General features: G+C 43.6%; 1 protein-coding gene across 8 annotated transcripts in view; it reads left to right on the top strand.

Annotated features, from left to right (window-relative positions):
* SHROOM3 (shroom family member 3) overlaps positions 1 to 12,081 on the top strand; it is a 197,439-nt gene that overhangs the window by 108,692 nt on the left and 76,666 nt on the right. For 2 of the 8 annotated variants that reach the window (XM_060299505.1, XM_060299507.1), the window contains exon 1: positions 8,028 to 8,137. The exons of 5 other annotated variants lie outside the window; for them this stretch is intronic. In XM_060299505.1, coding sequence (XP_060155488.1) covers positions 8,130 to 8,137 — 8 coding nt within the window. In that variant the 5' untranslated portion in view covers positions 8,028 to 8,129. Of the gene's footprint in view, positions 1 to 7,856; positions 7,951 to 8,027; positions 8,138 to 12,081 lie in introns of those variants that run through there. One more of the 8 variants, XM_030877918.2, reaches the window with a different exon arrangement.

A 12,081-nucleotide genomic window follows, 5' to 3' on the forward strand; every position in this document is an offset into this window, starting at 1 on the left:
TTCAAGACCAACGAAGCTGCCAATTAGCTAGTGGAAAATTTTATTTTTGAAAATAAGTTTACCAATGAGGATAAGGTGATTTTTTTTTTAAACTTTAAGCACCAAATAGGATTGAACTCCTTTTGAAAAATATGTAGACATTAAATACCATGTTGTCTAAATTTCAGTAGCAGTAAATCATCAAAGCAAGTCATTTACATTTCAAAAATTCCAATTGGTTTTACCTTAGCAACTTTTCTTGTTTTTATCTCTTGAAGTTACACTTCTGTAGCACCTTGGGTTGTTCTTAAAGCAGTGTATGGCAATGTTGATGTCATTTAAATATTTAAAATATTTATGTGTATTCAAGATTCATATAACACAATCTTAGGAAGAAAACCTAGTTAGTAGAATAGATGTCTTGATGCTTTGAATAAGATTCATGAGATGTCCTTTTTGAAAGGCCTAAAATTCTGATATAATGGAAAGACCAGAAATGCCAAATCAATGAGCAATTAAAAAAAGAAGTAATTGTTGATTTTTGTACCATTACGAAGAAATCACTGTTGGTTTCTTTAATGAATTCTCTTGGTCAGAGAAGCGGCTCTTTACGACAAATAAGTCAGAGGTTTGTAAGCAGTGGAATAACATGATGCTTTTAGACATTAAGACAGATTTCTGTAAACCATTTGTTCAGTTTGTATGCCAGTTTATGACAGTATCACCTGTCTCTGTTTCCAGTTCTGCTTTCTCTTTATGTATTACATATGATCAGATTCAGATACCTCAACTCCGCCTTAAAACCCTCCACCTATGGCCCCCTAGGCATGCAGCTGTTTTCATCCCGTCTACTCTGCCCAATCTTTCTTCCTTTTTATCCCTCATCTCCTGCACTATCTCAGTGGCTCTTTCTCCCCACCTGGTCACCGTGCAGGCTCTCAGATGAGGAAGCAATTCTTCTTAAAATACAAGCTGCAAACCAATGACAGAAATTGCACTGAGTTCCGTCCCTAAATTGGTGATGCTTCCCCTTCCTCACACCTCCCCCAACTCCTTATTTATCTTCATCTATATCTTCAGACACTTAGGCATATTTTTTCTGGAAAGAAGAAAAAAAAGTTTATAGCTTCCATCATAACATTTTGGATTATGTCCCAGAAAGTCTTATGCTTCTTGACCATCATCAATTCAGGCACTCAGTTCCCTTGACGGGAAATAATGTTCACACCTCTGCACAGGCCCAGGTTAGGCTGAGAATGCTGGCTGGCTCTGCCCTGAATGCCCTTGCCCATGCCACCTCTCCACTTTCCCGGTGACAAGGACATACCGGTATTTGAATGCACTCCAGTTCAACCCATGCTCTTAAGGACCTGTCACTTCTGGAGTTTTACCTTTCAGGGTTCTGGGCCGTCAGTCCTCATTGTCACCTAGATTGCATGTCTTTTTCCCAGAGTCAAATGCCCTTCACATACCAAGCACACTTCACCTTCTTCCGGAAGGTTGCTGCCGCTGATGGGAGGCGGCAGCTGTTTGCAGTTCACATCATCCCCGTTCAGAGCTTCGGGGTTGAAAAGGGAAAACCCTTTCGCCAGCACAAACAACTACAATCACTTTTAAGCCAGTGAGATTTCATTGTTTGAATTGTGCTTGACCTGTACTTTTTACAAGTGAATTTACAAAGTGGATTTTCTCCCCTGAAATTTTGCTTGGTGACCAAAATTGAAATGAATACCCAGAGTTGAAGATTTTACCATAATTCTCTGACATAATCATCATTCTCCTCTATACAAAGTTAATCGTGATTATAAGAGCAGCCTAATTAATACGAGCTAACATTGAATAAGCACTTACTTTATGCCAGGCATTGTTCTAAGTGCGTCATTGAGCCATAGACACACTTATGGGAGAAAATATCTTTCATTTTTTAAAAGACTGACTATAATTTCTGTTTTTTGTTTGTTTGTTTGTTTTGTTTTTGCGGTACGCTGGCCTCTCACTGTTGTGGCCTCTCCCGTTGCGGAGCACAGGCTCCGGACACGCAGGCTCAGCGGCCATGGCTCACGGGCCCAGCCACTCCGCGGCATGTGGGATCTTCCCGGACCGGGGCACGAACCCGTGTCCCCTGCATCGGCAGGCAGACTCTCAACCACTGCGCCACCAGGGAAGCCCTATAATTTCTGTTTTGAGACCTCATTCAGCAAGGAGACAGAAACAATATCAGCCAGTCCATTTCCTCCAGCTCCTAGGGTTGCTGCTGAGTTGTAAGGTGCTTAGGCAGGGTCCAGGTGTGTGTGTGTCTGTGTGTCTGCGTGTGTCTGAGTGTGTCTGTGCATGCACCCATGTGTGTGTTGCAGGGAAGTCGAGTAAAGTTGCACCTTGGTCTCCATGTCACCATCTCCGCATGCTGGTATCTGACATGTCTGATCACATCCAAGCTGGGATGCTGGTGTCTGCAGCCTCCTCAGATCCATCTAGCATCTATGCCCTCTTGGCTTTACCAGAAACATTCTGCCTCTCCTGGATCACTCTGGATTGGGAGGATTGCTGAAAGCATGAGCCTGTCTCCCACCTAGGTGCACCACATAGATGTTTCTGTGACTCCTACTCTATGATGAGGTTTTCACTTAACGATCTGGACTTCTCTCCACATCCTTACCTATAGGTCCACCTCTTTTCTTTCAAATGCTGCATGATATGCTTCACAATTAATTTAACCATTTTCTATATGAATATTTGGGCTGCTCCCAATCTCCAGGATGCGCTTCTAATCTTTCAACCAAGGCCTTCCAGAGAGGATGCTGTCAATCCTTGTCTCCTGGATGACTTGAAGCTGCTGACCTAAGTGACTGTTACTTAATCAGTAACCCCCCTCACCCCATAACACTGAAAATGGCCTTTGTCTCGTATGTTTCCATGAGGACAAATACTTGCTGACTACCTTCACTGTCAAAGGCTATCCCTTCAAGTCTTATTCTGCTAGTTCTGTTGTTGTTCTGTTCTTCCTTTTTGCTTCTATTTAGACCTATACAGTTTTGATGCTGGATCCCAAATCTGACCCACAAAGCCATGCACGCTGCCATTGAGTGCTGTACTAACATGCATTTGCAGCGACGCAAATAGTGACTGAACATTTGCCTAACTAGTCCTCCTCTCTCTTTTCCTTGGGTCCTGACCTTTGCAAGATTCTAAATAACTTTATGGGTAATAACCAGGTTGCATAAAGGCCTTTCCTTGGGACCCTGGTCCTGGGGCTAAAAGAACAGCAGGAAACACAGAAGTGCCCTTGTCAATATGAATCAGCTGCTAGCAGCAGAAGATGCCTTAAATAAGGAGAGAAAGGAAGGTGTCAGCACAGAGGACTTGCAGGCTCAGTGGGCTATTTATGAGAAAGGTCTGTGATAGAGGGGTAACTAACTCTGAGAAGCTGAAAGAAATTATAGGGTTTTCCCCTTTCTTGTTACAATCATCACTTCATGAAATAAATTATTTCCCAGGTTTGAAGCAGTCTTAAATGCATTTCCTTACTTTCAATTTCCATTTTAACATTTTATTCAGTAGGATGGTTATTCACTTGTTTTTCACATTTTTCTGTGAGCAGTTCAAAAAAATCAAAATATTTATCAAAGTGAGTACTACAGTAGAAGTTATAAAAATTTCACACTAAACCCAAATACCCACTTGAGAAGGAAGCACACCATATGTTCTTCCTAATATTTTCTCTCTGAAGCACATAATCTGTGTTTCAAGTGTATTCTCTCTCTCTCTCTCTCTCTCTCTCTCTCTCTCTCTCTCTCATTTATTTATTTATTTATTTGGCTGTGCCGGGTCTTAGTTTTGGCATGCAGGATCTTCAGTTGCGGCAGGGAGGCTCTTAGTTGTGGTGCACGGGATCTAGTTCCCTGACCAGGGATTGAACCTGGGCCCCCTGCATTGGGAGGGCAGAGTCTTAACTGCTGAACCACCAGGGAAGTCCTTCAAGTGTATTTTTTCTTGATTGTGTTTATATTGGCCATTAAATAGTCCCTAGAACTGATTTTCAATATTCAACAGATGTTGACATTGTTTTTCTAAGGTGTCAACTACCAAAAGAAGAGCACAGATGAACCAGGGAATTTATTGTATAGCTGTGGCAAGAGCTTGTTGTTGTTGTTGTTATTTAGCAAAGGCTCTTATGTTTCAAATAGTTATATTTTTCACAATAAAACATTATTTATTTGGAATAATAGAAAGAAGGCCAAACGATTGGTAAGAAGTAATGGTTGACTATTTCTAAGTGAAATTTAGTTTCATATTCTAAAGTATAAAATGGTAGACTATTTCTAAATGAAATTTAATAAAGTACAACATATATTATAAAACTTACTACCGTAATATAGAAAAGAAGCTAAATTTGTGAAAAAAATTTCAAAATCTGAATCACGTATATGATTTCTATATGTAGTTTCTTTCAAGGTATAATTAATTAAATGTGTTAGACTAATTGAAATTAAATAATTCAAAGAATAACCGCTGAAGCTGGAATTTAGAGCATATGGAAGTCATCCTAAATTTCGTAAGCTTTTTATTTGAAAAAGATACTCATTCCCACAGTTTCTCCTTAGTAATAAGACCTGACAATTATAGTGGAAAAACAAACTTCTAAGTGTGTATACAGTATGAATCAGGTCATTCTGAATTATGCCAGGTCCTCAATTAGAATAGTCTAATTTGATTTTAAATATTTTTAGGTTATCATATTTAACTCAAACTTAAATTTGGATTTGTAGGTTGAAATATTTATGTGAGATGGGGGGAAAATGATTTGGCCGATGATTGCATACAGTGCCCGTGCTGGCTGCCTAAGGGGCCAGTCCTGTCTCCAGCCTTTTTATTTTTTTATTTTTTTGGCTGCGCTGGGTCTTCGTTGCTGCGCGCGGGCTTTCTCTAGTTGCGGTGAGCGGGGGCTACTCTTCGTTGCGGCGCGTGGGCTTCTCATTGCGGTGGCTTCTCTTGTTGTGGAGCACGGGCTCTACAGCGCAGGCTCAGCAGTTGTGGCACACGGGCTTAGTTGCTCCGCGGCATGTGGGATCTTCCCAGACCAGGGCTCGAACCCGTGTCCCCTTCATTGGCAGGCGGATTCTTAACCACTGCGCCACCAGGGAAGCCCTTCAGCCTTCCTTTCGACTCATGACCCCTCTCCCATCACCACCTGGTTGCACCTTCCACGCACCCCCTGTCTGGTATGTCTCTCTGTAGGTGAGCGCTGTGGTCCCCACGCTGCCAGGGACTTGTTCCCGTGTCTCTGGTCTTTTCCTCCCACCACCTGCTCCAGCATCAGAGAAGACTTGGGGAGGGGAAGGGCAAAAATGTGTCTCTTTCCAAGTGTAAATCTTACGGTACGTAAATTATATCACAATAAAGATGTTTAAAAAAAGAATCATGGGGCTTCACTGCCACAACAGTGAGAGGCCCGCGTACTGCAAAAAAAAAAAAAAAAGTATTTTTCCAGAATCTGCGGTACAGTGGAAGCCCAGGGACTTCCCATGGTAGTGATGGATTTCACTGGTGTAATACAGGCTGTGCAGGAGCTAAAAGTTGGATCCAAAGTACTTTTAAAACATTTTTTTAAATTAAAGTATAGTTGATTTACAATGTTGTGTTAGTTTTTGGTGTACAACAAAGTGATTCTGTTTTGTATAGGTTATACGTTACGACAAGATATTGAATGTAGTTCCCTGTGCTATAGTGTAGGACCTTCTTGTTTATCTATTTTATTATATACAGTAGTTTGTATCTGCTAATCCCAAACTCCTAATTTATCCCTCCCCACCCTCCCGTTCGGTAACCATAAGTTTATTTTCTATGGCCAAAGTGTGTTTTGAATCACCAATTTAAAGTGATGTTTCATGCAGGAGTGGAGGGATCTGGTCCACCCTTATGAGATTTCACCTGACCCTGAGCACTTAGAAAACAAGATAAAGCAGCAGCAGGAGAGGAGGTCTTATCTATTCTGCCTACCGAGCTCCTGGCTGTGTCCTCAGCTGATACTTCTTACTTCCTCAACATGGTGGCAGCGGCAATATGCTTGCTAAGCTGTAAGGACTGACCACGTTGTTTAAAGCTTAAGTTCTGACCATCACCTGCTTCCACCTAAAACTAGACTCCTACAGGACATTAGGACACAGGACAGGCAACATTAGCCTCCCTGCTTCTTACATCTGGCAACAATGTGTGTGGGTACCTCTCTGGCTGTGTGGCAGGTATATGTATATTTGTACATGCTTGTGATACCACAGTGAAAACAAAATACAATTTTTTTTTCTTTTTTTGCGGTACGCGGGCCTCTCACTGTTGTGGCATCTCCCGCTGCGGAGCACAGGCTCCAGACGCGCAGGCTCAGCAGCCATGGCTCACGGGCCCAGCTGCTCCGCGGGCATGTGGGATCCTCCCGGACCGGGGCACGAACCCGTGTCCCCTGCATGGGCAGGCGGACTCTCAACCACTGTGCTACCAGGGAAGCCCCAAAATACAATTTTAAGGGAGATAATACCTTGGGGAGGGGGAGCCTGTCCATGAAGATATCTGTAAAGAGGCCTATTTAGTTGTTGCTGTAGCCCCTAATGGCTTCTGCATTCTGCCGGGATATTACAAAGAACACAGCCAAGTAAAGGCAAATAATATTAACTCTATGGGAACTGAGGCTTCTACTTCCTACCTAATTAGGCATTCTCTTTTCTGTGTCTATATGTGTATCGCCTTAAATATAGAACCTGAAATTTTAACAGGCATTTTGCTTGAGAAGTAATAAAGCCAATCTCAAACCTTACTGTTATTTTAATCGCTGGAGATGACATGTGAAAGCAATTAAGAAAGGTACTCTCTAGGAAGAAAGAAAATCTTACCTCCCTTGAAAGAGGCTGGAAAAGCCTTTGAAGAAAGATGAAGCTGAAAATAGCACATAGCTTCCTTAAGAATATTAAATGGGCGCCCCTATCTTATCCTAATGCAAACCAAATGCAAATGTACATATTGCCTAAGACCCTGAAGTTTGCAAAGCTGAATCCAAAATCTCCTGAAAGATCACAGTCATAACCACTGAATAATCACCTGTCTCTCATCTAGAGAAGATGCTCCTGGAAACAAAAGAACTGGGAAGGGAGGCTTCAACAGCATTAGCGTTCAGCAACAACCTGAAATTCTCTGGTTGATTTATACTGAAAAAGGACACACTCTCCGTGGATGGTTATTTTCCTTGTAATGTGAGGTGCTTTTTAAAAAAAAAAAAAAAGTGAACTTTTTACCTTGCTTCTTCATTCGTGCTTCATTTGATCAATTACTAACTATATAGCCCCTGAAAAGCGAGCGCGGGCTTCTTGAAGTGGCTCTTTTCCTTTTGGCTCCCTCTTCATTTCAAAATGGGCGGGGAGGTGGAGTTAAGACACCTTTCTGACTGTGAACCGATAAAGCAGGGCCTGAGAGTGTGTGCGTCGGTCCCCTTAATACCACGAGGACCCGAGGACGCTGACTGCGGAGGGGCTAGCGGAGCCCGACTCTCGCAGCCCAGAATCCGTTTTCAAACCTTAGGGAGCCAGCGCTGCCATTGAAATGCAAATCTCGTCCTGAGCGTCCGGGCCAATCCGGGAGGCTTCCTGTGGGATTACCTGGTGGCGAGCGCCGAGCGAGCGTGGATCCTCCGGCGCGGCCCCTGCGGCCGGGGAGGCCTAGTGGTCGGGTTCCCCCCGCACCCTCCGGGCCCTTCGCCCGGGTTCACCCCCAGCAGCCGCGCGCCCCGGGCCCGCCGCACAGCAGCCGCTGTAGCCGGGGCGCAGCGCGCTGGGCGCGGCCGAGCCGCCCATTGTTGAGCGCGGCCGAGCCCAGCCGACTATGCCCCGCGCCGCCTCCTCGCAGCGGCGGCGAGGTTTGAACTTGGCGTCGGCCCGGAGCCCAGCGCGGCCCCGGGGGGAGGCGGCGGCGGCCCGGCCAGCGGCGATGGTGAGTGCGGGGCTCGGGTCCAATTCCCCTGGCCCGGGGGGGGGGGGGCGGTAGGGAGGGCGGGGGCCCGGCCGTCTGTTTTCTAGAGGGTGTCTATTTCGGTCCCTGCGGCGACTCTGGAAAATCCTGCCTGTGAGGATGGGTCCCCGGGCGGGCTTTCTCTGCCAGCTGCCGGCCTGATGGGGGGGTAGGTGGCGCGCTCCGAGGGTCTCCTGACACTCGTGGGCCTTGGCCTTTTTCTTCTTTTTAAAAATTTTGTTAGGAAGGCAGAAGGTGCCACTCCAAGAGGAAAAGAATTGCAGATTATTGACAGCGCGAAAACTTTTCAGAAGAAATGATCTGTGAAATATTTTAATTTTGATAAATTGCTTCCCACGAGGGCTCCTATTGAGTTTAGAACGACTTGCCTTTCTTAATGTTACTGGATTTGTTTCCGTAGGAAAGATCCCAAGTGTGCTTTTGAGGGGCATGCCTGCCCCTCCCCCTTCCACTTGTTCCAGATCTTAAGGCGATTTCTTTTTAAAGTTGTGTTCTACTGTCATGCAGCAAAACTTAAATCATGAAAATGAAATTATGCCTGACACATGCTTTACCCTGAGTTCCCAGAGAGATTAAAAGTGCTTTGCTGAGGAGTGGGAGAGAGGTTATAAAATTTCAATACATCCAGCATCCGGTGGGAGTTAGGGTGGGGTGTGACCATCTCTTTCTCTCCGATGTATTTCGGCGTTACTTATTTATTTGTTTGTTTATTTTAACCGTAGCATTGTGGTGCACTTCTGTGCATGGAGGCTTTTGAGAGGAAGGGAATGGGGGCCCACATGCGTATAATCTCCATGGAGAGATTGCTGTGAGACATCAGAGTGCAGCAGGAAATCTTAGCACAAGGGCTTCTAAAGATAGTTCTATGCGTCTCCTATTTCTAGCTAGTTAATATTTAAAGGCTAAATTATCGTTTCCAATTAAAAGCACATTGGTCAGACATATGGCTAAATCTTCCCTCAAATGATCTCACCAGAAGGTGGTTTACATTTTAATTAATTTTGATGGTTAATGTTTGTCTTTTAAAATCTTTTTTCATTATAAAAATATTACATGATTGCTGCAGAAAAGGTGGAATATACAGAACTAAGAAGGAAGTAAACTGTTTATAACAATAACATTTACGTTCTATTTGCTAAGGCCTAGTTTTTCATGGAAGCCTAGTCATTTGAAAACTTTGCAGCTGTGAACTTTTTAAAACTGCTAACAAACCTGGTTTAGGAGCTTAAATTAGGAATTGACAAGAAAATAAATTTGTACTTTAGAAAATGTTATAACCAACAATAACTTATTCACATGGTTCATGGTTCAAATAAACAGAATTTATTGTGGCAATTTCTCTTGAATCAACTTCCCACATCTGCTCCAGACAAATGGTTTCTGTTTGTATAGCCTGTTTTGTAAATACATCTCTACCATGAAGGCAAAGTGCCCAGACACATACCCCTTTCCAGTGCTTGCAGCTAGGCTCATAGAGTTAGTATTTTTATTGGTTTCTGCATCAGAACTTCCTCACCGTACGCTTGATAAACCCTGGAGAAGGTTACCAAGGGACGTTGTAGAGAATTTACTTCCCTGGAGATTTTAAGAATAGGATAGGCATCCATCTGCCTAGGATGACTTCAGTGCAGTACTGTTTGGATAAAGGAAGGCTCGGTCACCTCTCAGAACCCCCAAACTGAGGAATTCTAAACAAATTTCAGTCCTCGACAACCTGGGACCAAAGGAAATAAAGAAAACACCTGAGCCCAGGATGTGGTGAAGCCCTGTTTTGATTTTGATGTAAAACAAAGATTCTCGTTTGGTAAGAAAGATTTTAAATTGTCTTCAGGACTTGCCGGTCGTTTTCTATTGATGGATAGAAAATCAACAATGATTTATTTACTTTCTAAGAAGTTCTAGGTTGAGGATAGTGTAAGTTCTGTAACTTAAAGTAAATGAATGAATTGATTCATGGGAATAAAGTTCTGCCTGCCAAGGCCGGAAGGGTGTGTGTGTGTGTGTGTGTGTGTGTGTGTGTGTGTGTGTGTGTGTGTGTGTGTGTGTGTGTGTGTGTGTGTGTGTGTGTGTGTGTGTGTGTGTGTGTGTGTGTGTGTGTGTGTGTGTGTGTAATAAACCGTGGAGCTAAGGTTGGCCTGAGAGCTTTCTCCACTTTGGACCCAACCTTCTTTTCAGGCTCCTATCTTCTGTGTTCAATCTGGTTACATTTTTACATCAACATCTTGCTTTCTCCTCAAAATTTATTCTTGGCTTTCCATAATGGAGAAACTATGTAGTGCTTTCACCAAAACCAAGTATTCCTGTAACTTCTATTGGAGGCTGCCCCCCTGAGCTCCAGCTGTGCTGCTGTATTGCTGGTGATTTTCAGAAGGTCAGGATTTCATGGGTTGCTGCTTCCTCCGCCCTCCTGTTTGACAGAAGTATCCTGTAATTCTAACCACTGTGTGACCTCAATTGCAGTGACACCTTCCTCCCTTTCCGTGGTCACTTGATGAGGAACGGCCCCCCCCTCTCGCCCTCCCTGCAGGATCAGTGGGAAGGGTTCACTTTCTAGGAAAGGTCATGTCAAAAAGAAAATGGGAAGTCAAGAGTCTCCTGGCTGGGCAGTTTTTCACTCCACCTCACACCCTTCAGCTTGTCCTATTTCTCCATGCATGCCAAGCATGTTTTCTTATGCTATGGTAACGCCCAAGAAGGAATAGGAGTATGAACAGTGGTCTTCATTTGTTCAACAAATGTGGGAGGTAGCCCAGCAACTGGAGATGGGTCCTCCGCCCTCAGGGAACATGTCGTATTAAAGGAGAAATCAAACAGGCTAATAAGCTAGTGTCATTCGCAGGGAGTAGAGTACAGGGGTTAAGAACTTGTGTTTGTTGTAAAGTTAAACATACATCGACCCTGTGACTCAGCATATCCACGCCTAGCTGTTTACCCAAGTTGATGAAAACAAATGTCCACTAAGAGACTTGGACAGAGTGGCCATAGCAACCTTATTCGTAATTGCCAGCAGCTGGGAACAGCCCTATGTCCATCAACAAGAAAATGGATAAACTGTGGTACAGCCATACGAATGGAATACTACTTGACAATCAAAAGGGATGAACTTGTGATACATACAACAGCCAGGACGAATCTCAACCATTATGTTAAACTGAAAGGAGCCAGACACAAAAAGGATACACAAACAGTTCTATTTATGAAGTACTAGAATAGGCAAAACTAATCTGTGACTGCAGAAGTTAGTGGTTGCTTGGGATAGGTGGCGGGGTGGGGGAGAGTTTGACTAGAAAGAGGTAAGAAGAGACTTTCTGGAGCCATAGAAATGTTCTGTGTCTTTATTTGCATGAGGGTTACACTGTATCTAACTCCATGGAACTGAACACTTAAGACATGTATTTTATTGTATGAGAAGCATTAGCTCAATTAGAAGAAGAACTTAAGTCCTAGGGATAGACAAGGGTATACATCCCATCTCTGCTTGTAGGTTTACGTTACCTTGGGCAAGTTATTGAATGCCTCTGAACCCGGAAACGTTGGAAAGTAATAAAACATTTCCTTCATATAGGGTGGTTGTAAGGATTGAGTTAGATAATGAAAGTATTTAGCTTAGTTAAGGACTCAATAAGTGTCAGCTAATAATTCCATGTACCGTGATAAATGTGTGGTTTTGGTGTTAATGATAAAGTTATTTGCACTTTTTGCGAAAGCCATCTCATTTATTTACGATTATGTAACATATTAACCGATATCCTTAGCATTGTAGGTGTCTTCATTTTAATGGGTCCTTTTTCGAGGTTGTAGGGAGTTTAAATTTAAAGTTCTTGCCTATCTGATCAAAATACCACTGGGGCTTTGCTTTGCCAGCAGAGGTAAACCTCAAAGAGAGGAGATACCCACTAGGCAAACCCCTCTTTATTTATTTATTTATTTTGGCTGCGTTGGGTCTTCGTTGCTGCGAGTGGGGCTACTCTTCGTTGCGGTGCACGGGCTTCTCATTGCGGTGGCTTCTCTTGTCGCGGAGCATGGGCTCTAGGCACACGGGCTTCAGTAGTTGTGGCGTGCGGGCTCTAGAGCGTAGGCTCAGTAGTTGCG

Source organism: Globicephala melas, chromosome 5 (genome assembly GCF_963455315.2).
Source record: "Globicephala melas chromosome 5, mGloMel1.2, whole genome shotgun sequence".
NCBI lineage: Eukaryota > Metazoa > Chordata > Mammalia > Artiodactyla > Delphinidae > Globicephala > Globicephala melas.